Source organism: Leptosomus discolor, chromosome 3 (assembly GCF_034619465.1).
Source record: "Leptosomus discolor isolate bLepDis1 chromosome 3, bLepDis1.hap2, whole genome shotgun sequence".
Classification (NCBI taxonomy): Eukaryota; Metazoa; Chordata; class Aves; order Leptosomiformes; family Leptosomidae; genus Leptosomus; species Leptosomus discolor.
Genome location: NC_141393.1, coordinates 43,972,026 through 43,998,593, shown reverse-complemented (window position 1 = coordinate 43,998,593; position 26,568 = coordinate 43,972,026). Strand labels below are relative to the sequence as shown.

At 58.2% G+C, this 26,568-nt stretch overlaps 1 protein-coding gene across 2 annotated transcripts; it reads right to left on the bottom strand.

Annotated features, from left to right (window-relative positions):
* Positions 1-187: 187 nt before the first annotated feature.
* On the bottom strand, positions 188-23,842 carry MAPK8IP1 (mitogen-activated protein kinase 8 interacting protein 1). Of its 2 annotated transcripts, XM_086462808.1 has the most exons (13): positions 23,757-23,842; positions 16,157-16,262; positions 14,904-14,927; positions 9,249-9,464; positions 5,348-5,429; positions 4,250-5,125; positions 3,501-3,576; positions 2,904-3,076; positions 2,516-2,625; positions 2,254-2,373; positions 1,157-1,227; positions 699-797; positions 188-260 (listed from the first exon to the last, which is right to left on the bottom strand). In XM_086462808.1, the coding sequence occupies exons 1-13, from the start codon at positions 23,840-23,842 to the stop codon at positions 188-190; spliced, it is 2,112 nt and encodes a 703-aa protein (XP_086318934.1). The 2 variants fall into 2 exon arrangements, with proteins under 2 accessions (XP_086318934.1, XP_086318932.1); XM_086462806.1 differs by lacking the exon at positions 14,904-14,927 and having other exon boundaries at positions 9,249-9,482.
* Positions 23,843-26,568: the final 2,726 nt, after the last annotated feature.

Genomic DNA, 26,568 nt, shown 5'->3' with positions numbered 1-26,568 from the left:
CCTCCCGTCCCCCCCCAGCCCCAGCCCGAGGAAGGGGAGTCATGAAAAGAGGTGGCGCTCGGTGCCAGGGAGCCCTGCCCTGGGCCCACTCCTCCTTCAGGCTCAAAGCAGCTCTTGTCCATGCATGACACGGGGAAGGGGCGAGACTGCAGCCCTGGCTGTGCAGGAGGTGCCTGTCTGCCAGCCCCTACTCCAAGTAGATGTCCTCCGTAGGGCATGTGTACTCCACATATTCCTTGTAGAATTGCTGAAAAGCCCTCCTGCAACACAGCACCGTGCAAAGCTGAGCAGCATCATCCCCATGAGGCATTTACAGAGCCCCACTTCCCTTCTCACCCTCACTCCCTACCCTGCGGCCAGTTTGACCCTCCAGCCCCTGGCCCCTCCTGCCTTCGCCCAGAACTGCCGTCAGAGCCGCAGGGTCTCCATCCTTGCTCTGATCCCCTGCACAGTGCATGACTTTTAGCCATCTGCCCACAAAGCCTTGCACTGGGACTTGTTCCAGTGCTGTCAGGGATATGCTGCCTGTAGGCCTGTCAGCCCTGGCTCTCGCCCCAAGCCTCTCGCTTGAGGGAAGAGATGCCAGCCTGGGGCCAGGTCCAAGCCCTACATGTATGGGGAGATGGCAGGATTCCTCCTGGCTGCCTCATTCCTCCTGCCCTTCCGGAGCAAGCCTTCCTTGCCCAGTCAGGACTCACCCTACAGACTCCGCCAGCGGCTTTGTGGACTCCTCCGAGACAAAGACATGACAGGCAAATCTGTGGTCAGCAGGGTGTTTGGTGATGAACCCAAAATATCTGAGAGCAGAGAGAGTGGGTGTGACTGGACCACCAGCAGACAAGCAGGCACAGGCGCCCTAGCACCCCCATGGTGTACTCACATTTGAGCACAGAGGTTTGGGACCTGCACCCCCCCCCCAAACCCTAGTGGCCAACAGCTGCCACAGCCCATGCCCAGAGCTGGGATGCAACTGCCATCCAAAGGCTGCTTTTGCATGAAACTGCAGCCCTGGGCTCACAGGGGAAAGGGAGCCCTCAGGACCGGGGCACAGAGAAGCCTCCCCTTCCCAGCCCCAGTTGTGCTGCCCTGGGGAGCAGGAAGGCAGCAAAGCCTCCTGCTGGCATTGAGAGCCACCCTGCACCTCATTACTACTCACTTGTTGTTCTTTGGATGGTACCCACAAAAAGAAATGTTCTTCAGCTGGAAAAAATGGCTACACTTGTTTACCTGGGGGAGAGAGAGACAAACTGTCAAAGCTTTCCTCCTCATCACCCTGGGGGGCAGGCAGTCTCTGGCCCCTGGAAATATGCACTTGGACTGAGCAGTGAAATGAACTGGAGCCTGATCCTGGGCCGCTATTAGCAGCGGTTGCAGGATGGCCCTGAGCACCTCCACACAGGATGCTCTTCCGGGTAGCCCTGCTAGCTCCCACCCTGGCTGCCTCTACCTCCAGCAGCTCCTGCAGGGTTTCCCTGGAGGCCCTGCATTAGGCTGTACTCAGGCTAGAATCAGCGCTGCTCTTCACTCAGCACACCCAGCCCTTCTCCCTCACTAAAAAGGCTCTCAGAAATACCAACAGATAGAAGGTGAATGGATAACTTAGAACTAAATAAGTCATTCAGGCCTGGGTGTTCAAAGGGTCCCAGCCAGAAATGAGAACGTATATAAGTTTAAAGTGCAGCTAAAGTTGATGGCATCCTCTAGATACAGGCAAGACTTGTAGAAACCCCAGCCCCACTCTCTGTCACAGCACTCAGAGCCATGAACTCCTCCCGCCCCCCGAGCTGTAGGGGAGGTTTCCCAACAGCTTGCTGCAAAGCCCTTGCTTGCCTCTGCCCAGCATCTCACCGTGCTTTGTTAGGCTACTTATGCAGAATGCTAATCAGCAGCCTGGCATAGCCAGCTAAAGAGATTACAGGGCAGATCTGGAGGACACTGCTCAAAATAGTAGCAGAAAGGTTTAGGAGCAGCTGACAGATTACTGGCGCAGCTCAGCTCACAGCATCCCAGTGCAGCGACGTGCTTGGCAGCTGCAAGGCCATCAGCTGGCAGATTGGTCCAAACCTGGGAGCCACTGGGCATGAAGGACCCTGAGGTGGGCCTACAATCCTGCTGATGGTGAGGGTATGTTTCTCATACCCTCAGATGTAGGGTGAAGACCTGCCATTTTCATATGCAGATATGATCTGTAGCACCTGGGGCATGAACCAGCAGCTGGGGAAGGGACGAGACAAGTTGGGCAGGGGGCACTACCTTGCTATGCTCCTTGGAGTCGTCGGCTTTCACGGCAATCTTGACCCCACGCACGCTGATCTCCAGGACACAGCTGGAGGGTGGGTTAAAGTGCACAGTGAGGCGGCGTGTGGTGGCAATCTAGGGGGGGAAGACAGAGAGGCAAAGCCCCGACACTCGTGAGCAGTTATGACAGTGCACCCTTTCCCTTCCCCATTGAGGCTCTGCCCTGCCACCAGGAGGAGCAGGTGCTCCTGCTCCCAGGGATGGGGTGGGACACTACCTTCTGCATGGCCGCACACAGCACATCGTTGCCTTTGTGATAAGGAACCTGCACTGAGCCAAGGAACTTCACCTGAAACTGGTCCACCCAGTCACTGCTCTTGGCCAGAGCTGGAAGAGAGCACACAGCAAGGATTGTCTCTGGCGACCAGGAAACGTGGGCTGAGATCCACCTCCCTGCTCCACACTCCCACCCCTGCATGTTTCCCTGCCCAGGGAAGGTTTCCCACAGCACGGGCACCAGCTCCTGGCATCACACCAGAAGCTGCCCATCGGTCCCTGCCGGGTGCCCAGCTTCATCCTTCCTCCATCCCCCTGCTCGGCACCAGCAAAGAGAAGGCAGACACAAGATGTGGGATGTCAGCAGGCTGCGCGCAGAGGCTCGGTACCTGTTATATGGTCTGGGTCCTTGGTGACCTCAATAGCATAGTAGGCAGGAAAAATGCCCCGGTCGCCCGTCCGCATATTGTAGGCCTCATACCAATAATCTTCTGCCTGCACCTCCACCAGCAAAGGATCATCCACCTCCAGCTCCAGCTCATCCGCATGGCGAGGCACAAACCTGAACAGGGAGGCACTAGCATCTGTCTGGCCAGCAGCATTGGTGGCCATCTCACTGGCACACTGCTGGGGGACGGGGCAATGCAAAACCGGCCGCTGGCCCAGGCATGGGGACCTGAGATGCTGAATTAGGCATCTGAGCAGATTTAGGGTCAAAAGGTGGCAGCACCTTGGCACCTAAGGCAAGGGTATCCCTATGGCACCACCGATGCTGCTCCCCAGAGGTCCCAGCTGCCCTTGCAGGTCTTGCCCCTGCAGCACTCAGGGCAGATGTCACTCCTGGGCTGGACATGACCTATGGGCAGTGGTTTGGTCCCCGGGGCTTCCCAAAAGATGTAAACACGGGGGTCTGGGCTGGCCCCGCTGTGGTGGGAGAGCTTTGCCCTGCGAGGAGCTGGGGACACCACTCGTGCCTGCAAGCTTACCTAAAGACAGCGCGGTGGGTCTGCTCCTGCTCCTCCCCATTGATCACACAAGAGAACAACCCAAAGGACTCAGCACCTGAGGACGGAGACAGAGGGGGACATCTCAGTGTTGTGCAGTCAGCATCACAACCAAGGGATGGACACCACGTCAAACAGGCTGCTGATGCTCTTGGGGGATGGCTCAGCTGAGATGAAGCAGTACAGTGCCACACCAGAGAAAGGCATGGCTAGAGCCACCACACTGGTGCCCAGTGATCCTCACTGGGACCACAATCTCCCTGCACCACTCTGCACAGCTGTGACAGCCGGTGTCACCAGCACTGTGGGATCGGACGTGCCACAGGAAGCCCTGCCTACCAGGGCATGCCACCAGCCCCAGTGCTCCTCTGGGCTCAGGGAGGAGGGGGACACTCCAGGAGGGATGCTGTCCCCCTATGAGACAGCCCAGCCTTCCCCTCAGCACCCTCAGTACAGCCATACCTTGGGCTAACCAAAAAAGCAGCCTGAAACACCTCCAGCCACCCACTCCTGCAGGTTGCAAGGCTTTTCTGAGCCCCCCACCCCCATCTCCGCAGCCACCAGAGACATAGCCACAGGCTGCAGCAAGCAGAGCTGGGGCTGGTGCCTGCTGGCAGCTCTCCACCTCGCTGTGGGGCCCTGAGCGTCCTCTCAGTCTCGTACAAGGGATAGGCAGGGCTGCCCGGGCAGGCAGCCACCAGCCCACCTCCCCCCCAGCACCCAGTACTCACTGGAGGAGCGTGCACGGCCACTCATGAAGACATTGAGAAACTTCTTGGAGAAGTGGATGTCTGCCTCGGGGGTGGAGTCCTCGGAGAGGCAGACAGAGTCATGCTTCAGTGCATCCTCCTCGTACTCCTCACCGATGGCCGACTCGTAGGGAGAGGAGACACAGTTGTCGTAGACAGTGGCCGAGTCGCTCTCGTCGCTATAGCCCGAGTAGCACTGCTTGAGGCTGACCAGCTCCAGCTGCATGTTCTCGTCCACCACCAGCGTGTACTTGACTGAGTCATAGGAGAGGGCACTGGTGTCCGAACTCACGGAGGCTCTCTGAAGGTTGTGTCCTGGCCGGGAGCCACCACTCCCACCACCGCAGGAGGCCCTGGGCAGGTTTGTCTTGTCAGGGGAGGACATGTAGTCCAGCACCTCGTCCTCCTCACTGATGGAGGGGTTGGTTTTCCCTGCCAGGGCCGAATAGCCAGAGGTGTCAATGTCGGAGCTGATGGACATGCGGTTCTCACTGGATTGAGACAGGAACGGCTTGTCAGTCTCCAGGGGGTCCGAGTTCTTCTGCACAGGTGTCAGGTAGATCTCCTCTGTGGCCTCCAGCCTCACATCCGTCTGGTAGCGGATGCGGTCCCGGTGGGCCTCGGGGCCCCTTGATGTCACCACTACTACACTGGCGCCATGTGGTGGGGGCCGGCTGGTGGCCTGGTGCTTCTCGGGTGGCCGGGATGAGGCAACACAGGCAGGTGCCATCTGGGTGGCTGCTGTGCGCCGGCACGGGCTCTCTGTGGATGTGCCCCGGTCTTTGGTGGAGGTTGTGCTGTTTTGGTGATTGACCTCATCACTCAGGCAAACGTGGTCGTGGGGAGGGGTCTGCTCACCTGGAGGGGGAGGAGAGCATCATTGACAGCCCTGCAGGGGGTGATGCTCCCAGCTGGGGATGCCACCAGACTCAAGCTGGACATGCCTTGCATCCATCTGGGACGTTTTCCCCAACCTCCTGCTCTGGCACCACTTGCCCCAGGCTCTGAGCAGCAGATTCACTCCTGAGAGCCATGAAAGGGTGCAAGGAGCTGCCCCTGGCCCACAGCCCAAGAACTCACCCGTTTTCAGAGGGGACGATGACTGGGACACCCGCTCCTGCCAACTGTGCTTTTTCCCCAGAGAGTTGTTATTCAGAGTGTCCTAAGGAGAACAACAAAGCCGCCTTGTAGCCTGAAGAGTAAACAGTGCGTGGCATGGTGGTGGCAGCACCCATCCCTCCCCGGGTCTGCAGCACCTCGCTCGGTTCCCCCCTTGCCTGGGCATGTGGTGCTTGGGGGGACCCCCCACCAGCCCCACATCTCACCATGCCACTGCTGCAAGAGCTAGCGTGGTGGCTGAAGCAGTGCAGGCAAGGAGCCAGCCAGGAGGCTGACAGCCTGGCCTGAACAGATGTATTCATCTGCCCTGGCGAGACTCAGATGCAGGACCCCATGGCTGGATGGTCCCAAGCCAAAAATTCAAGAGCTGAGCCTGCCTGGAGCCTGCCTGGGCTGCTTTGCTCCTATTCCTCTGGCCCTGCTCACCTTCAAACCACCCAGCTTAGTAAATGGGGGAAGTCCCAAGGGCCAGGGAATGTGCTGCTGCCCAGCTGGGAGCCAGCTACTGGATAGACTTAACACCTGCTACTGGCATCATCCATTTTGAGTGTGTATAGGGGCACACATACACATGCACACACACGTATATATATACGTGCGTATCTATACATGCACACACACACACACACATATATATATAGTTCACCAGCAGACATCCATCCTGATCAGCTGGAGAGGAGAGGCAGGATCTGTGCTCAGGTGAATTTCTGTGGGTGCTGTGCCCTGCCTGCCTTGCCCCGGGTGGCCAGTCATGCATGTGCACATGTGTGTGCACACAGGGGAACAGGCGCTCAGCCTCACTGCGAGACCTGGGGACTGAAGACCACCAGGTAACCTCTAATAAGGGCCCTCCCTCCTGCAGACGGGGGACAAGTTGTCCCTGCCTGCCTCAGCAAGGCATGACATCCTGTCTGCTGCAGCCCCAGCCCTGGCCTCCATCCTCTCCTCCACCCATAGGTTCTCCCTGGCTGCCCACTCCCAGCCCCTCCCGTGGGGCACTGGGTGTTCCTCCCCCAGCTGCAGCAGTCACATTTTCCACACCGTTAGTTTTTGCTCAAGTACTAAGACCCCGTGGGACTCCCTGGATTTTCTCACGGCCTTATCAGCAGCCTGCAGCTATTACCAGCAGCACAGGAGCTGCCCCATCCATCCTTGCTTTGCTACCCCACCAACACGAAGCAAGCCTTTGCCCTGAAAGTCCACTGAGTCACACGCTGTGGAACTGTGGCTCCCAGATCCCTGTCTCCATGCAGGGAGGGGAGAGATCCCCACCACAGGGCACCAGCAACCTCCCAGCACAGCCTCTGCAAGCCTCTCCTGTGCCAAGGCAAATAACAGCGTGTCCCCACTTGCCTTTCTCAGGGACATGATGGCTCGGGACACAGGCCAGGCAAGCTGCCGCAGCGATGGCCTCTGTGTGCAAAGTGCCATGGGGCCAGCACACGAGTCATCCTGGCTGCCCGAGCTGGGACAGGAGGCAGCAACGCAGCAGGCAGAGCCCACCGAGACCACCCACCCCACAGGGCCAGGGTGCTTTAGGGTCTGCAATGCCCAGCTAGGGTCAAGACGCATTCACAAGGTCTCAGAGGATGAACTTAGCCTGTCCCAGCAGCTGTTTCTTCCCTTCCTGGGAAGTTGGGGATATTCCTCTCACTGTCTCCAGGCCATCTGCCTGGGATGATGATCACAGAGAGCCCAGCAGCAACCGAGACATCACCAAGCCAGCTCCTAGCCCCACAAGGAGAAGATGGAGCAGAGGGTGGGATGGTGCACACCCTGCCTGGCACAAGGAGACTGCAGCTGTGGGAGGCCATGGTCCCTCTTCTAACCACCTTACAGGAGTCAGGAGCTGGGCAGGCCAGGAGGGTCTGACACTGGTGAAGGTGGATCTCCCAGGCTGATCCCAAAGGGATGCCCTGCACCCTGATCTCTCCTGGGGGCGCTACACGTGGCCAAAGTTAGGCATCCAGAACAGACACCCCAAGCACCTTACAGCCAGCCTGCCTCCGGCACTTCTGCCACTTGCTAGATGCCACGAATAGCACTGCCCTCCCCAGCCAGCCATGCCCTCAGCCCTGTGCATCCATCCCCGCTGCCTCCGGGCTTCCACTGCCAGCTGCAGCAAAGCCCCCACCTCCCATTCCCCATGTCCTCAGGTTGGGCCATACTCGTGGCTCCAGGTGCAGCCCCACAGACTCCACCATCCCCCTGCAAGGGGACCATCAGCTCCCCAGCCCCAGCCCACAGTCTATGCAAATCCCACCTCCCCGCCTCCCAAATCGCTACCAGCAGGCCTGCTGCCACCTCTGGACACTAGTTGGGACTGGCTGCCGTGGAGGGGGGCCCTGCTGTCCCCCATCCCTGCAGCTGGATGTGGCTGCCATGGGCCACTTGCATCCTCCCAGCTGGATGTGGCTGCCACGTGCCACTTGCTCCTTGGGGTCCCTGCGCAGAGTGGGACAAGGCTGCCACTGTCCCCTTGTCCATTATGCTTGGTGGGGCTCCCCTTGCGCCCCCCCAGCCCTGCTGCCTTTGTCTCCAGTGCCAGCTGCCCTGCGGGCGCCCATCCTGGCTCTCTGCCTTCCTCCTCCTCCTCCTCCTCCTCCCAGCCGTGGCCTCAGGCAGAGAGCTGGCATCAGCTGCTGGTGCTGGGCTGGTGACACCCAGCTCTGACTACTCCCCATCTGTCACCCACAGGGACACCTGCCTCTTGCTTCATGCTCCTCAGCTGAACGTCACCGCGACGAAAATCCTCCTACTTGGCAGAAGGCATGGCTGAATGCAGGAAGGTGGCAAAAATAGCCCTGCACGTCGCACATCTTGCACGGGTTCATGAAGTTTGCAGGAGAGACAGGGCCACTGCTCAGAGGGTCAGTGTGTGGGGCACCAAAACGCCACCTGCCCCAGGGATGACAGCAACCCCATGGCTGCACGGGGCAGGCAGTCTTGGGGAAAACCATCCAAAACTTGAGCGCAAGCAAGACAACAGAATCCCCTTGTCCGCCTGGCCACCATTTTGGGCGTTGCCGTTCTGTCTCTCAAATTTTGCATGGGGTGCTGACATTAATGCTTCTTTTGCTGGGTGCCGCTGCTCAGGAACAGAGGTCACTGAGTCCCCACTGCCAGGCACGGGGCACCCGGTGTCACCATGCTGTCCCAGGGCTGGTGTTGCCCCCGATCTGGGGCAGCTGAAGCCCAGCCAGCTGTTCGCCAGGGATGCCGGCACTGGGCTTGCCGACCCCACGGCATGGTGCCCCATCCCGCAATGGCTCATTCACACGTTCCGTACACCCTGCCTCATTTGCTCGCCATCCTCATGGGGTCCCTTCCCCAACCCCACCGTGCCCCTGGCCCACAGCTCTCTGGCAGGCCTCACCGGCCCTGCTGGGGGCACAGCTCGGTCCTGCCACACTGATGCCCCTTTCCTGACCTGTTCTTTCCCCACCTCGGCACCAGGGATGGAAGGATCCACCCCCGCCGAGCCCAGGCAGGGGACACAGCCGGTGGGGGTTCGGCGGTGCGAGGGGGCTGCCCGGCAAGGAGTGAGCACGACCCCCGCCCCGGTGCTCCCCGGGCCCGCAGACCGCTTCCCCCGACTCCGCAGCAGGGGCCGAGCCTGCGCTGCGCCCGGCCTGGGGTTGCGGGCGGCGGCGCACAGGGACCCCCCGGTGCAGGGCGGCCGCCCCGCCGGGCACCGCGGCGAGGGGCAGCGGGGCCTCTCTCCACCATCCCTCCAGCTGAGCCCCGCCATCCCTCCCTCCATCCCTCCGAGACAAAAGCCCCCGGCGGCGGCAGCATCCCTCCTCCTCCCCTGCACTTCCCCCCCCCCCCCTGCCCCGAGTCCCCCCCGTCGCGGCCTCACCTGGCTGCGAGGCACCTGCGGGAAGAGGTTGAGCGTTGTGGGTCGCTTCGGCCTGTAGACATCCGTGGTCCCGGCCGGGGGCTCCTTCTGCAGCGGCTCGGGCGCCGTCTGCTCCTCGGCCGGCGCGTCCCCCGCCGCGTCGATGAGGTCGAGCTGGAGCATCTCCGCCTGCAGCCGGCTGGCCTCCCCGCCGCCCGCCGCCCGGGCCCCGCCGCCCTGCCGGCTCACATGGCCCTGCCGGGATTAGCGGCCGCGATCAGGCCACCGGGAGGGCGGGCGGGCCAGCAGCCGCCGCGCCGCGCCTCCCGCCGGGGCCGGGCAAGGGGGGGCCGACGCCTGTGCAGCTGCATCGGCACCCGGCGGCCTCTTCCTTTTAAAGGGGCAGGGATGTTTATTCCGGCGGCCGGGGAGCCCCTCCCCGCCTCCCCAGGCAGCCGCGGGGCAGCATCCGTCCTTGCTCGCCGTCCCTGGGTGACGGGACAGCCCCCCATCACCTCATTCCAGGCGGGTGCCTGTAGGTACGTGTGACCATCGCATTCACCACGAAGCACATGAACGTGCACACCCAGGCTTCATCTCGACATAACAAGGGCATTTTTTACAGCGAGAACAATCGCTCAGCAGAACAACCTCCCCAGGGACATGATGGAGTCCCCATTGCGGGAGGTTTTCAACACAAGGCTGGACAGGGTGCTAGATAATGTCATCTAGGCTCCCTTTCCCACAAAAGGTTTGGCCAGGTGATCTTTTGAGGTCCCTTCCAGCCTGGGCTGCCCTATGATTCTTCCTCACCAGGCAGACCATGCCCTTTCATGGTTCCTGTCCTGGCAACTGGGACTCACACAAGCGTGCAATCATTTTGGTTGGAGGTTTGGTCCAGCCCCTGCCTGGAGCAGGTCACTATGGGCCTTGCCCACCACACCTGAATATCCTTACAGATAGAGAACCCACCTCCATGTTGGGTACTGGTGCCAGTGCTGCACAGCTACTACTTTTTCTCGCTATGGGGTTGAAATTTTTATTGCACACCTCTGAGAGGAGTCAGGCTCCTTCTTCCCTGTAATGCCTGTTAGGCAGTCGAGGACAGCAGTTACATCGCCCTTGGCCTCCTCATCTTGAACAAGTCTTTTCTCATACACCCTGCATTTGCACATATTGGGACCTGAAGCTGTGCAGAAGGGATGCCTGATGAGCTGGTAGCCCAGCACTAGCTCTCCAGTCACCCGCTGGTGGCTAGCGGCAGCCCCGCTCTTCCCACTTGCATCTTTCACTCTTGGAGCAGAGTGGCCACCATGGCCAGTGAGGGCTGTGAGGAGCAGATGGCCCACCGCGCCACCCGGGCTGGGCCCCAGCGCTGAGCCATCGCACTTCTTGTCACTGTGGTGCTGGGTGAAAAGGCACCAATGTCTCCTGGCAGCTGCAGGTGTTTAAAGGTCAGTGGTTTCCTTCCCAAGCCACCTTCCTTGCAGTAACCGGAGCTTGCACATGCACAGGGTGCTGCAGCCAGCAATAAAGGCTGTGACTTGGCATTAATGGGTTGAACTCCCCATGTTATCAGCTGTTTGTGGTGACTGAAAAGCACGTCAGTGGGCGGAGGTGAAGAAGGGCATTTTTTTTGCAGCTGATGCTATCTGTGTCTCCGGCTGCATGGAGGATGCCGCTTGAGCTGTGGGAGAAGAAACAGCCCCAGCAACTCTGGCAGCCCCTCCAAGAGCTCTTGCTGCTACCAGCTCCTAAACTGTCAGACTAAAGCCAGCACAGGCAGGGCTCTGCCTGCTGCACGCACAGTTTGAACCCTCTCACAGGGAACATTTCACCCCAGTGTCCCTGCTGCTGTCCTGGCAGGTACTGGGTGAGCACCTGGAGAAGCGCTGCCATCAAAACTCACCCTCTTGAGGCTTTACACATTTAACTCTCTTGTTTTTAATGTTAGCCTTCATATAGCAAGTTCTGTGTTTCTGTGGCACCAGTTGCTTGTGGCAAATCCCGTGGATTTTAACAAGGAAACCGAGGCACAGGAAAAGAACTGGGGGGAAATGCCAGCTAAACAGATTATACCTAGTCAAGGTAGATGTATTCACGTCAGCTGGTGATGTTCAACCTAGACTGCTAGTGATGCTGCCTCAGTAATCCTGTAGCTGTAGCAATCACTCGGAAAACTCACAGAGGAGGGAAAGTCCCAGAAGGATGCAGAAAAGTAAAACAGTACCTGTTTTGAAGAAAAGCGTGCCCTAAGAGGGATGCACTACTCCAGGTTCAATAGCCGGGAGGAAACTACAGCCATTGCAGGTGCTTATTAATGGCCTGTAGCACAACAAAGTGATTTTGAAACCACACAGTAATAGATCACCTTACCATCTGAGTGGGAACTGCAGTGATCTGCAAAGTGAGAGCAGGGACTAGACATTGGGAAGCCGTTCAAACTGGAAGGATGCTGCCCCACCAGAACAGGCTGCCTCAGGAGCCCTCTAGGAACAAGTGAATGTCACCTAAGGCCAGCTTGAGTATGCTTATATGTCAGCACAGACATGTTGGTGAGGTGACTTCCCAAAGTCCCTTTAGCTTGTGGGAGAGATTAGAATCTGTAGGAGAGCAGTAGCAGGGCCCTGATGCAGTCATGGGGAGGCTCACGCCTCCATTACAGAGCTGTCCCTAGGATGGCCGTGATGCTGGTGAGCTCCTGCTGATGCTATCTCCAACCACACGGTGCCATCCCAATTGCAAAAAGTCCCAGTGTCCAGCAAGTGGTCTCTGATGGTCCCAATGCTGTGGTCACAGGGGCTGGAGTAGCGCGAGCCCTGGTGGAATTGCAAGGTGCTGGGAGCATTCCTGGGAGCACTGGTCTAGCCAGGGGAACCACCTGCATGGGAGCTGCTGCTGACCCCAGGAAGGGATGGATGCTGCTTGCTTCCCTAGGAACAAAAGGGTCTTCTAAGAGGAGTGGAGTGAATGACCCTGGTCCTTACCCTCTATGGTTGAGCGGGCAAAAGGTTCTTCCCTGCTCCCCCACCCCTGCAGCCTTCTCTGTCAGAAGAGGAGTGACAAAATCTTCAGCTGGGAAAAGCATTTTATGAGCATGGGAAAGCAAGAGTGACTTGCCAAGCAGAGGGGACAACTGTGTCCCCTCTCCCTACTACCCGACTGTGATTGCTTTGCTCCCAGCTTCAAAGCATCAGGAGAAAGAAACCTCTCTGCCCCCAGCCTGGTGCAGGTGCAGCTGCCGATGGATCACAGAGGCAGCGTCACGGAGCAGCCTTTGAAAAGCCGACCAGAGCAAGCAGCCGCCTTGCTGCTGTATCCTTTGCTCCCAGCCCATGCAGCCGGCTCCCCGCCGGTCCTTGGATCAGCAGGTTGGCAGGCTCATGTCAGCTGCTTCTCCCTTTGCACTGGGTCCCGCTGGCCTTCCCAGGGTGGCTGCTGCCAGCAGCACACTGGATCAGTGACTGTGAACATCAAGAGGAAGCCTGGCATTTCCAGCAGTCTTACTATGCTGGAAAAACAAAGTGTTTTGGTTTTTTCTCCACCTATCTGTATCTGCGTGGCTGGTTCAGGCCTTTTCATGAGGACCATGAAGGCTCAGCACAGCCCTATATAGGCTCTTTTCCTTTGGGCACTCATTCTCAAGCTCTCAGGTATTTCCAAGGAGGGTATTTTTTTTTCTTTTCTTTTCTTTTCTTTTCTTTTCTTTTCTTTTCTTTTCTTTTCTATTTTTTTTTTTCATTCCTGCGTTAATCATTTTCTGCAGCTCCTGAAATACAGATGAGGCACTGAGCCTTTATTAACCTTTATTAGCCTGGCTGTTTGCTGGGATTCATCCTGCTGAAACCAGGCATCATCACCCCAGATTTTCAAGCCACTGAACTGAGGCTAAACCCCAGCAAAGGCCTGGTGCTTCTGTTGCAATTGTCCCTCTCAATGCACCCAGCCACTTTCATTTGTGAGGTGGGGGTGGTGTCCTCTGCCCCAGCGGCTCCTGATCTGCCTCAGCTGGCCTCCTGTCCTGACATTCAACAGCCCTAGAGGCACCGCTGCTCCTCCACTGAGCCCTCTCCTCAGCCCACCCCTCTCTTCACTCATGATTTTCATTCACACAGGACTTCTCACTGAAATTAAGGTTTTTTTCAGCCACGCTTGGGATTATTCCTCACTCTAGTACATGGTCTCCCATCCATGAGGTGTAGTCCTCGTCGTTGGATAGTTCCCTCTTGCACAAACACCAGTCTATGCCTCCTTGGAGTTTCTGTGTGTTTAAGCCACTATTTCTGGAAAGCTGCTAAAATAGCCCACGATGAAGTCATCTTTGTTTTTCCAGGATCAAAAAAAAAATCCCCAAACCCCACCTCTGTTTGGGTGCTGACCTCTGCACTGGCCACATGATCCTGCCATGGGGTTTTGTCACCGAGTGGCTCTGCATGGACCCGCTGCCTCACCAAGGTCACTGTCCAGCAGCTGCCTTCCCAGCCCTCCAGCATGATTTGTCCCCTCACTCCTTCCTGGTGCTTTCCTGTTTGCCGCTGGGTTGCTGTGCCTGCCCATCTCTCTGGAGACTCGCTAGCAAGGTTGAGAAGCTCGGAGCATCTGGATGCCCCCAGCCCCGCGGCTCACCTTGCTCCCCAGAGCCTGTGTTTCTTCCCTTCCCCATCGCTTTCTGTTCTGGTGCGATCCAGCAAGCCAGCAGCTCGCTTTCATCCCGCATCCCTCACTCCATCACTGGGCTTTTGCCAGCCACCTGGCACCGCGGGGGCGACCAAGGCCAACCCTCTGTGCTACGTACCACAGGTGTTCTGTGGCACCGGCACCGGGAGCTCACCATGGGTAGGGCAGCAGCATGGGCCCCCCCTGGCCCTGGCCCTGGCGTCAGACGGACTTGCCAAGCCAGCCATCCCCACGTGATGCAATTAGCTGGCTGATGCCGGCCGTGGGTCATTACTGATTTGCTGGCCCCCGTGCCGCACACAGACCTGGCCAAGCTGCTCCCTCTGGGCCTGGCTGCTTCCATCAGGCAGATCCTGCAACCCTGTTGCCCTGAGCTCTCTCCGGACGGCAATTGGGTTGGAAAGCTCCCTGGCTCTCACCTTTGACGTCTGGGATTGAAAAGCCCTTCTCGCTGCTGTTGCTGTCACCGCTTTCAGTTCTGCTCCTCGGGCAATCCTCTGGATCCCGTATAAACCATTCAGACATATTTTTAGCAGGCATTTTTTCTGAGCGTGGTAGGCTTCTTCCTTTGCTGTGTTTATGAATAGCTCATTGCTTCCCCGGGGGCAGCCTCACATCCCCCTTCCACCCCAGCAGACTCTGAGTGCTCCCAGGCATTGGTGCAAAGCAGCTCTGAGCCGTCTCCAGGAAAGGCATGAGGCTTACTGCTGGAGCCCAAGCAAACCCTCTACCAAGGGTCAGATCTCTGCATTGCAACACAGGGACGTAGAAACCCCTCAGTAAACTGTTTCAAATGGGCAAACCAGTATATTTTCCCTCATCCTCAAGGAAGGGCTGCAGCAGTTGAGTTGCAAGTCCCTCCCAACCCCTTATCCTCCCTGCCAAACCTCAGCCAAGGGCTGGCAGTCAGTAAAGAAAAAAGAAATCTTGTCGTAAAAGGCCAGTGGTGTTATCAGCAGTGGAGAACTGGGACAGCTAATGGGAAGCATCCAATGACACACTCACAGCCCCTGCCTGCCTTACCTATTGCAGGCAGGAGGATCTTCCCCACGCCCTGCCCTCGCTGCGGCTGTGCCCTCAGAGCAGAGATGTGGAAGAGCAGCCCCATCTCCAGAAGCAGCCAAATTTCTGCTGGGAAGGTCCTGAGTTAGACCAGGGAGCACAGCAGGACATCTTCACCTCCCAGGGATGAGGTCTGCCTGTAGCCTCCTGCCTGCACCCTCCTGCCTGCAACAAGGGATTCCCAACACCACAATTCACTTTCTAATTTTAAGTCTGAGACAAATTCCTCTGCCTTTCCCCTCCTCGCTGGGTCTTTATCAGTTTTGCAGAGGAAATATTTCTCCTGGGAGATGAAATGATTCTCAGACCATTTGGCTCCTCCTCCAGCATTTGCATCACTTTAGCATGAAACACATTAGCAAAATGCAGAATCCCTGCATATTTCCAAATCTAATGTAATTCTCAGTTTATCTCCACATTTCTACCCCCATGGCCTTCTTGGGCAGTACAAATAATGGTGTGAACCCCGTCAGGATCTCCACAGTGTGCCCTAGAGTGCTTAAGGTGGATGGCAGACCCGCCTGCAGCATCTGCACAGGCTTCACAGATCCTATTTTTATTTCACTTGCTGCCTGCTGGGGTCAGACCCACCTCCTCCATCCCTGTTTCACCAGCCTCCAGTCTCCAAATGCCTGAGGACAGCTCTTGCTAAAGGCAGCTAGCAAGCCAGAAGGAACACCTCGGGTGAGCAGAGGAGAGCTCTCACCATGCCAGCCCAGATGTGCCTCCAGGTCCAGGGATGCACATGCGGGCAGGAGACACAGCCCACGAGGGACCTTTGGTGCCACCTCACACGTGTTCTTGCTTCCCAAGGATGCTCATAGGGTGCCAGAGGCTCACTGGCCATCCCACTCAAATGGGGGGCATGCCCCTAGTCGCACCCAAGCCCTTAGGCTCATCCCTGAGGAACAACCTCAAGCCCCTCCAGCACAGTAGGAATCAAAAGGCACCAGCTTCGAGATGCTCTTTTTGTCCCTTGGGTTTGGCTGGTTCAGAAAGGGTCTGTGCTGTGCTGCAGTGAGGAGAGGGCACTGCTGAGCAAAGGGGACTGGTGTTGTGGCAATGGGCGTCTTGAGGAAGCATTGTTGGCCTGGGGACCCAGTGGTCCTGCATGGGAGCTGATGGTCCCACCAGCCCTACAAGCATGCTCTTCCCATTCCCATCCCTGTCCCTGTCCCCATGATGCTTACCCGGGTGGCCAGGCTCTCCTTGCAGTGCAGGCTGATTCCACACTCGTCAGTGATCTCGGAGAGGTCCTCATCCTCAAACTCCTCGAGGCTGATGTCATGGGTGAGCCTGGAGGGAGTGAAGATGGCATGATCACCCACTGCACAGGCGGCGGGCGGGGGGGGCGGCATGCTGCCTGCGGGCAGAGAGCAGCACCACCTGGCCCGGGAGAGGCTCTCCTGGTCTTTACCAGGAAGAAACACTGGGAAGGGGGCTAAGGGGGCTCCTTCCAGAGGGGATGGCTTGGTCTGCACCGAATGGCTGGGCCTAGCATGGTCTGCAGCTGTTGGAAGGCAGGAAGAGTGTGTCCCAAACCAGCCCCTGCCTAACCAAAGGCAGCAGGGATGTGCAGGTTGGGAAAGCATGGGACAGACAGCCCAGGCAGCCCCGTCCCAGTAGGTTCGGCTCCCAGGATCCCAGGGACAATCTGGGGTTGTCCCAGAGGCTCGGGTGACAGGGAGGGGAAGGGCTGGGGGTCCTGGCAGGGCACAGCTGGAGGATGGACCCACTGGGACAGGTGACCACATCAAGACCCACAGACCTTGCAAGCACCACAAAACCACTGGCCATGGCACAAACAGCTCCCGAGCCACAGCTGGGAGGACTGTCTCAGCCCAGGTGCCTGCAGTAACAGAGGGCAGTGATTTCCCTACATGCCAAAATCACTCCCTGGGGTGACTGCAGGCATCCGTGTAGCCATCTGTGCTGCTGAGCCCGCCTGCATGGCCTCAGGGGTCCCTTTGGGCTGTCAGCCCTACAGGCTCATTACACCCCTTCAAAAAGTTTACAAAGATATCCTTTTAGTGCTGATGAGTGGGCTCCTCGCATGCTTGCTTGTGTCCCTGATGGGACAGCAAGGCGCTCCTGGCTTCTCTGCATTAAAATATTTCTCCGTGGTGGTAAAGCAGTGCTCCTTTCGCTTATTCATTACCACGGGGGTAAATAAAAGAGCCCAGCTTGGAACTCCTTTGCCAACCAACTCAGTCCCCCTGAGTTTTGTCTGGAGTGGCCATGGGCACTGCTTTGCTTGCAGCCATTTCTGTTTGCTCCCAACTCCTCAGGCTGGGAGACACTCAAGTGAAAGCACCACACCGAGCCCATCACCCCTCTCTGGCTTGGTCCTCACCAGTGCGGAAGGAAGGAGAAGAGTATTTTGTGACCTGCAGAGCTCCCGCCCTCACTTTAAGCATCGCTCGCACACTTTGGGGTTCGCCCAGCTGCAGTGGCACCAAGCCAGTGCCATGGAGGGATAACACCTCCTGTCCCAGCCTGCGGAGAGGCGAAGGAGCAGGAGAAGCCTGTGGAGGAAGCAGCATCTTCCCTCCATGTTTCTGAGGACCCTGCCAGTGGTGGGCTCCTGGGCTGAAGGTGTCCAGGAATGACTGTGCCCATGGGGGCAGCCCCTGTGAGACGCATCGGCGGGGCTGGGACCCAGCCTTCAGCACAGGGTGGGATGTCCGGACTCCCCCCTCCTCGCCCATCTCCTGCTGCTGCCCACAGAAGGGAGGGAACATGGAGCAGGAGGCTCATGATGAGCCTTGAAAGCACAAATTGATTTCTTCTCCAGTTACATGGGGGGTCGCCAGGGTGGGACATCATCAGCTGCTAATGCTTGGGGCCTCAACCCATCATGGCATGGGGAGGACAACAGGCGCTGTGAGGTCCTGGCCAGAGGCGTAACGTTGCCGTGGGGCTGGTAGGGACTCCCCAGCTCTGTGGGAGCAGTTGGGGTGCATGGCAGCGACCCCCGCTCCAGGATGGGGACAGACAGAGCTGCCCACGCTCTTGGGGATGGGGAGATTCTGTGCAGGTGCCCAGCACTGGCCCTGCCTGCAGATGCTGGTGCGTGGCAGGATGCAGCCCACCGCACTTGCCACTCCAGCACCGAGTTGCCATGCAGCTTCCTGTGCAGCTGGGAAAACTTTGGGCTCGATGGGTGCCAAGTTTGCTCCTGTCCTGTGGCCATTGCTCGCAGAGAAGGGTGATGTGCCCAGGGGCGAGGGGCTGCCCCAAGTCCCCCTGCACGCCCAAAGGACAGCCCCCCCTCCCCGAGGCCCGGCCGGTCCCCTACCATTTCTCCCACTGATCTTCCAGCCAGCTCTCCTCCTCGGTGCTTGACTCCATTTTCAAGGGCAGCTGCATTGAGGAGAACCCTCTTTCCCTGGGGGACGCACTCCCACCCCAAAAAAGCCCCCCAGGCCTGGGGCGAGGAGGAGTGAGGGAGATGACAGCTGAGCCCTGGGCACCCTCTGCCCCTCTGCCTGCCCCGTCGCAGTCTGTGGCTGCTGGCGCTGCTCTATCTCCTCACTGCGCAACCTGGGGAAGCTCATTAAAAATAGATGGAATCAGCTGTCCTGGAGGGGAAAAAAAAAATAACCTCCCCAGCTGAGCCAGTGCCAAGTCCCTGCACTCTGCTGGGGTTGCTGACTGTCTCCGCCTGCCAGCCAGCCAGCCCGGCTCCTGGTCCTGCTCCAGCACACGCTCCCCAGCACCCGCAGCAGGCATAAGGGATCTGCTTACCCCGGCACGGACACACACACCATGCAGCCTCCTCCTCCTCCTCCTACCCTTGCGGCCATCGCTGGCCAAGCCAGGGACGAGGGGCTCTGCCCCTCTCTGCCCCACTGCAGTGATGGGATCCCTTTCGGCGGGAAACAGGAGCATTTGTCTGGCTTCTTGCCAGGTAGAGCAGGGCCACTCACTGACGCAAAGGCCAGAGTGTTTCCAGCACAGCGGGACCAGCAACGCGGCATTCCCTGAGCAGAGGGAATCAAGAGGAGCACCTTCTCCAAGGGGCAAGCTCAGCTGGCACAGAGCAGTGCCGGGAGCAATGCCCCTTCCCCATCCACCCCCACCTAACCACCAGCCCCGCTCCCACCACAGGGAGAGCCATCCCTGAACTTCCCCAATGTCTAATCCCTGTTAAGGGCCAGAGAAACTGGCCTGGTGAGCTGCTCTGCCAGCTCCCACTCCTCTTCTGATGCCGAAGGAAATAGGGGCCTTTCCCAGGAGGGACTGCCAGGCGTTGCCAACAAACTCTTGGCGTAGTGGTCTCAGATAAAATCCTCCACCCCCACACCTCTCGGACCCACTTGCTGCCCACCAGCATAATGCAGACCGTGAGTCCCTGTGGAGCCATTTACCCCTTGCCCCACCAGGATGGAGAGAAAGCAGCTATGGTAAAGAGGCGCCCACTCCGATTTCAAGATGGGGACAGGGCATCCCCCTCCCCACCAGCTGCATGCACACCGCTGTGGCACCCAGCAGGGTTGCACCCCACTGCTACCCATTGCAGCGCTGCCCTCCTGCCCCACACAGGCACCCACCCCAGGAACTCTACTTGGCTCCCCAGCCCAGGGGCTGTGAGTGATGGGTGCATCTTCCACCAGCCTGACCAGCACTGCCAGCTGCTTGGGACCCAGCTTTATCCCTGGCTGGGTTAAGGTGGGTGATGTTCACAGGAGTCCAGCTCACCAGGTGACCTGGAGCACTCCACTGAGCTAACCTGTTGCTGGCTCTCACCCCACCACTGCCATGCCACCAGCGACTGTCACATGATACTGTGTTCATTGTCTCTCAGCTCTCTGATAACGGTATCCAGGGCTCCATCTTCCCTATCAGCTTTGCTTGGAGGCACTTTGTCTGCTGGAAACCTCCTCGCTTAATGTGATGAATAAAGAACTCCCTATCTCTGTATTACTCCAGCCCTTTTCGCCTCTCACATGGATGCTCCAGGACTTCCTATGAGATACAAGGAAGTCTTTCTGTTATCCCCCCCAACTCCCTGTGCTGGAAACACCCCCGCCTTTCTCTCTTGCTTCTCAAAGAGGCTAAAAATATCAGCAAAATGAAACAGCTCTGACTCCCCTCAGCTCTATCATTGGCAGTAAAAATCTGAGCAGGACCTACACGGGTATTTTGGCCAACTTCCCTCGCCAGCGGCAGCAGTGGTGACACGGGTGCAGGTACATGGGAGGTTGCCCCCAGCTGCGAGGGTGGGCGAGCTCTGCATCTGCAGAGATTATGGGTGCTCTCCTGAAGGGTGTGCTGAGAGGCACTCGGAGGCTGGCAGCCCTGCTGAATGCATGAGAACTGATAAACTCATGACACGCAGGAACTGTGAGTGAGGGAGCACATGTGGGTGCATGAGCGGAAGCAGCCGCTAGCCTGCCCATGGCAGGAGCAGCTTGATCACAGTCTTAATAACAGCCTTAAAATGAAACCTGCCTCCTGTGCCTCCCTCCAACCCCACCCCCTGCCAGGGAAAAGGGTACTTACAGCATCACCCCCACCAGCCCGCTGCCGCTGTGCAGTATTTGCCACGTGGGGACTTGGCCAGGGCAACATGTCACAATGGAGCTGGGGGCTCCAACAAGCCTGGCTGCCTGGGCCGTACTCCGATACTGTGCTCCCAGGAGTGCTGTGTGGAAGTCCTGTAACCAGCATCAGTGGGAAAAATAGTTCTATTGTACATTTGGCTGGCCCTGTGTTTTTCTCTTCTATCACAAGAACCACAGAGACTCTTTATTTGAACTGAGGAGAAGGCACCTCTCTCTCCATCAAAAGAAGACAGCCCTTTCGTCTCCCCTCACAAGAAGACAGGTAGCCCCACTCTGACGCCCAGCTCATCGTCTCCGAATAGGCTCTTCCGATGGCTCCAGATGAGCACAGCAGACACATAAAACAACCCACAGTGGTAGGATTGATTTTTGCCTCAGCCTGAAGGTGCTTCTTTGAACTTCCAGAGGAGATGGAGGGGTCTCCTTCCCCCAGAGACCTCCTCCCCTCCCAAGGCCCCAACAACAGCATGGGAAAAGGCTGTGATTATCCACAGGGCTCCCCGAGCAGCGGGGTAGTTCCCTTTCTCTCCTGACCCATGCAAATAACTCCCTAAGGGTTTCCTTCACTAGGAGACTTCCTGCCCCAGCAGCTAGGTGGATGCTTTTTGCTTTTAGCAGCAAAATTATCTCCAGGAGACAGAGGATATCGGTTGCTGACCGCCCCCCCAGGTCCCAGCTACATCAGAGCTGCACTCCCGGGGGCAGCGGGACAGGCAGCATGGTAAGCGCTGTGGGGCCCTGCACCCAGCTGCGCCCTGGTTGTGCCAGCCCTTCCTGCCCCTCTTATACTGGACAGAGGGCCCCCCCAGCCCCAAAGAGGCCCCAGAGACCCCCTCACAGGAAAACTTGGCCTGAAGCTTCTTGGCAGGACAGGGAGCTGCAACACAGTGTCCCAGAGAAAGATGCTAAGGAGCCCCAGCGGGGTGAGTCCCCGCTGCAAGGCTTTGGGAGGCTTAAGGACAACAGGGAGGCCGGATGAGAAGAACTTTTTAACTGCTGTCTCCTAAAATGCTGCTGTTCATGTCGTGGTGAGCAGCCACCTCTGGAGGTCCTCCTGGCTAAAGGAGGGCTTGCCTCACCACCTTTCTCCTCCCATCTTTTCTCAGACAACACCAAACCACCGGCAATGAGGACCTGCCAGACCACCACCCCTGGCCTCTTCAGAGCTGCAGACCCCAGCCCATCAGGCCTCTTGCTGGCCAGAACGAAGGCCTCTCTCGATTCAAGCCAACCAATCACCGAACACTTGTGCCAGCATGTCACCCCCCAGGGAGCCGGAAGAGCAGGTGAAGGTACCAGAGGGCAGAAAAGCTGAAACACCTTGTCCTGCAGGCAGCAAGCTGGGGCAGAGGGTAGGGCTCACCCGGGACCTCGCCGCCAGCTGCGGGATGAGCCCTCACCCTGAGCCATGCTCATCATTGCCAGCGCTAGCTTGGCCATGAGGGACGGCCCTTCACTGAGCCCCCATGGCAGGGAAGCAGGAGCTGGGACAGGCACAACTCAGGCTGTGCCACGTAACCTAGCTTACAAACATTCCATGAGCAGGGCTCCTTTCTCACATGTCGTTCCCCGTCACATCACCTTTGGTCAGCCAGACCCTGCCCCAGGCTCAGGCACATCACCTTCCACTTCAAGGCTCACACCTCAAGCTCACTGCCCAGAGAAGATCTTGCACCCCTGCCTTGGCTCTCCAGCTTTCCCCACAGCATCACAGCCTCCCCCATGGAGGTCAGTTCTTCCCTGGGGCAGGCTGCCAGTGCACTGGGCTCCCTTTCTGAAAGTCTGAAGCACAGCAAGAAGCAGCACCTCATTGTCCCTCCCCAGGCATCGCTGTTTGCTGGAGAGCAGGAGGGTGCCCAGGGGACAGCCACTGCATCTGGGACAGTGCTGGGCAGCAAGCCCAACCCTCTCACAGCCCTGGAGCTGCTCAGCAGCTCAGCCTCCGGCCCCTGGCTTGGTGGCCAAGCCCCTTCTCCATGGTGGCCGTTTCCAGAGGCAGCATTTAATCACTCGATTTGCAGGGTTTACCCAGCCATGTTGCAACAGCTCCCAGCAGCTCTCGCAGGCAGCACTGCAATAGGAGGCGGCTGCTGAAGCCCTGGAGCCACCCGGCAAAGGGGTTCCGAGAGCAGAGGATCCCTTGAGGGGTAAATTGCCTGAATATCACCATAGCTTGACTGCACATACCTGCTTCCTCACAGGGACCCGCCAGCCCCCAAACCTCAGGAGCTGGGGCCTGCCAGAGGTAGGCATGAGCTTAACCATGGCCCCAAGTGTGGGCCAGCCCCTCCCTTCCCTCTCCAAAATCTCACCACACAAAGCAGCCGGTACCGATCCCCCCCCTTCTCAGCCAGCTCCCCCACAGCACCCCTGGGTGCCAGAGGCAAGCAGGGAGCAATGGCTGACGATAGCACGGCTGCCAGAAGCAGCGAGCCTCCCCCGGATGGCAAGCGAACAACGCCGGGCACCGCACCCATGGGCAGTGGTAGAGCTCCCTTACCCGCCCAGTGCACCCCTGTCCCAGAGGCACCGGAGGCTCCAAAGCCCACGGCCATCTCTGGCCTGGCCTGTGCCATCGGAAGTCCCTGTGAGCAGCCTCGTTGGGGTTTGGAGGAGAGACAGCCCCTTGCATCCCAAATCGATGGGAGCGCTTGGTACAGCTGAGGATCAATTCTGGCACTCTCCCACCATCTCACTTGGGGTTCCTGTTTCACAGGGGTGGGAAGGAAGCGAGAGCACCTGGGATTTCTAGGAAAGGGCTAGAAAAAGGCTTTCCTGTGGGTGGGGAAAGAGATGAGCTTTTTTTTCGCAAGGAAGAGGTGTTTGAAGTGGAGATAAGACAGGTAAGGAGGCCGGGGGGGGGGGGAGGGGTGGTGGTGGTGGTGGAGGTGGACATGGAGCCAAGCGGGGAGCTGGTGGGAGCTGCGACGGTATATGGGGTGAGGATGAAACAACATATGGGGTGGGTGGGTTGAGCAGTGATGGGGGGGCTGGAGTGATGTATGCGGCGGGGGTTCAGCGGTGCTTGATGTCGGGGGGCCGAAGGGATGGGTGGGGTGGGGGGCCGAAGAGATGGATGAGCGGGGAGGAGGGAGAAGCGCTGGAGGAGGCGGGGGCCCGGCGCGGCGGTGCGGGGGGCTGCAGCAGAGGGGGAGCGTTGCCCGGGGGAGGGGGGGCAGGGGCAGCCCCGCGAGGGTCCGGGGATGGGGGAGTTGGCCAGTACCTGAAATTGGGGGGCGAGGCGAGGTGCAGCCCCAGGAAGGGGGAGGAGGCGGGCGGGGATGCGGCTCCTTTCTCTCGCTCCGCCATTCTGTGGCTCTCTCCATGCAGGCGGAGGGCGGGCGGGAGGGAGGGAGGCAGGAAAGGAGGGATGGAGGGAGGGGGATGCTGGCAGTGCTGGCGGGGAGGGACATACCTGCCGCCGGAGGTGGGGGGAGCGGGGGGCGCGGCCCGGGGGCTCCTTCCCGCGGCCCCCGGCGGCAGCTGCAGGACAGGTGTGGCCGCAGCTGGAGGCGACACCCCGCATCCTGTCCCCAGCCGCACAGCCCGGGCCCCGGCGGGGCAGACGTGCTCACAGCTGGACCGACCCCCCCAGCTGTGCCCGCAGCTGGAGGCAGCGCCCCCCCCCCCCCCCCCCGGCAGATGTGCCGCAGGTGGCGGCGGTAGCCCCAGAGCCCCCCGATGCGGGAGGCGGCTGAGGTCTCGCCCGGGCCCGGAGGAAGCAAGCCCAGGAGCGGGGCCGGCTGGCAGCGGCCCAGGGCAAGTGGCCCGACACGCAGAGGGACTTGCAAGGGGCTCCTCCGCAGCGGGGACATGCCTGGAGGCAGCCGGAGCAGCAGCTAAACCCAGGCTGGGCTTTCCCACCCATGGCAGGTTTGCAGCACCCGGCTGGCAACAGGTCTGGCAGCCCCACCATAAACCCTGTCCCTGTTAAAGCTCACCAGTGCTTCAAGCACAAGGTGAATTAAAAAAGCAGCATAGTGCATGTTCCACATGCACAAGAGGGAAAAAAAAAAGAGCATCTTGAGGTTGCAGGTCTCTCCCCAGAACAGGCAGGAGCTATATCCCAGGGAGCATCTTATCCCAGGTGCATGCTCTTTGCTGCTACCCTTCCCTACCAGCCCGAGCAGCAGGTTTCTCCCCGCTGCCTCCCCTCTCCCTGCTTTGCAGATTATCTCAAAAAAACGTGCAGGTTGTGCTGTGCACAGAAGTGGACAACATCAGTATTTTCAGTTCTCAAGGCCACTTCTGTACCCGAACAGAACGTTTTCTATTCCCTGCATGCCCACCATGCCACCATCTGCGGCAGTCCTGGATGGGATGGGTAGCATTGCTTTAGCAGTTCAAACTAAAGATACAGCAGGTCCCATCAGTGTTTCTCAAACCACAGATCTGACTGTCATTGAGGCAATGGTATCGGTTCTTGGCCAAGACCCAGGACATCAGCTGCTCCTCCAGAGAAGAGCAAGCAGAGGCCTCCGAGGCACACAGCCCTGCTCTCTCTCAGGAGTCTTGGTCTCCTGCCAGACAAACTCAAAAGATATGTTACTCCTGGGCCAGCGTGGAAACAAGCACATACCCACAGGGTCACCATGCACAGGTACCCCCAGGATAGCCTCCTGAGGGGGACTAGGTGTCTCCTTCATAGTTTGGATGCACATACTGAACTGTCTTGCATGCAGGACCCAAGAGAGTCAACAGCATCCATTCATTGGCTGGGCAAGCTTTGACAGAGCTCCATCTCAAAGCATAAACCCCAGCTAGCAAAGCACAATTCCTCTACAGCATGACTGTCATTTGGCTTCTGACTTAGGGCAGAAGGTAAGGCTGCCTTCTCCTCTTGCAGCCGGATCACCACCAGCACATCTCACCTTCCGCTGGGAGACCAAGCACCAAGAGCTCCCCCTGTCTGGTGGAGCCTTTCATCCCAGCCCTGGCTCATGCTGGCCTGCCAGGAGACCCATTTTGGCCTTTCTGGCTGCGCTATTGCTGGTCACACCTATCTCCTTGTATGCATGGTAGAGCCCATGGTCTCTGGGGGAGCACAGGTACATCTGCAAAACAGAGACCACATTTCGGTCCTAGCCAGTGTCTCTGCTCACAAGGCACTTGCTGTCTTGTCACTTTCAAATTGTCCAATTGACCATCAGGTTCACTTCAGAGCAACTGTTCTCAGCCTCAAGTTAAACCTGAGGAAAGGTTATGTGCCAAGAGAGGTTTTCCTGCTTCTCTCCCTCAGCTGAACCACCTAATCTCTGCCTAGATGCAGTTGTGATACCAGACTAACACTGCTCTCTTTCCATCAGCCATCCTTCTCACTGCTCGTTTCCCCTCTGCCCCGATGGCCCCAGTCCCAGCTCCCCTCTCTTCATATCCAGGTGTTTTTTACTTTCAAACCTTTCAGTCTGCCCCTCCTGAAGTTGCTCCAGCTTCTTTGTGCAGACAGAACAGACATGGGGGAAGGGAATCTCTCCAACCACCAGCACGTGGAGCAGGGCACTACTTTGCTAGAAAGCCACGGTTAGCCAGTCTCCATCCTTAGCTACATCACTGTCATTCCTTTGACAGGGACAGAGATGTTCTGGCCAGCACAGAGGTGTCTCAAACCCAATCTCTCCAGGTTTTATTTACATTATTAGACTCTGGGTACAGAAAGCTGGAGTGAGTGTGCTGTCATTCTGGCTCTTCACCTTCTAAGGCACAGGCTGCCATTTTCAAAAGGTTTTTGCCATGTACGAGGAGACAAGCAGCAACAGCGTGAATCTTGACTGCACCCTCACTTAGTTCATCAACACACTATACACATTGCTCTCCTTGCAGACCAGATCCCCTTTTATTCCTAGCACCTCTTTGAAACACTCTGATTTGCATCTTCAAAAACTTTTAGATCTCAAACTTGCCGAAGAAATTAGGCTTCAAATTTTAAACATTTATATACACAAAATATTTTAAAATTGTGTCTTGGCTTTGCTGGATTGTTCGTAATAATTGGTTAGTTGGTGTTTGGACTGGTGGTATCTGGGCATACCCAACTG

What these genes read in the sequence shown, in the direction of transcription:
- MAPK8IP1 (XM_086462808.1), bottom strand. Translation starts at nt 23,842, where the DNA reads ATGGCGGAGCGAGAGAAAGGAGCCGCATCCCCGCCCGCCTCCTCCCCC. An exon ending in AGGAGAGCCTGGCCACCCGG is followed by an intron (nt 14,928 to 16,156) that starts GTAAGCATCATG and finishes TGCCTGCAATAG; the next exon opens with GTAAGGCAGGCAGGGGCTGT. An exon ending in TACCATCCAAAGAACAACAA is followed by an intron (nt 798 to 1,156) that starts GTGAGTAGTAAT and finishes CTCTGCTCTCAG; the next exon opens with ATATTTTGGGTTCATCACCA.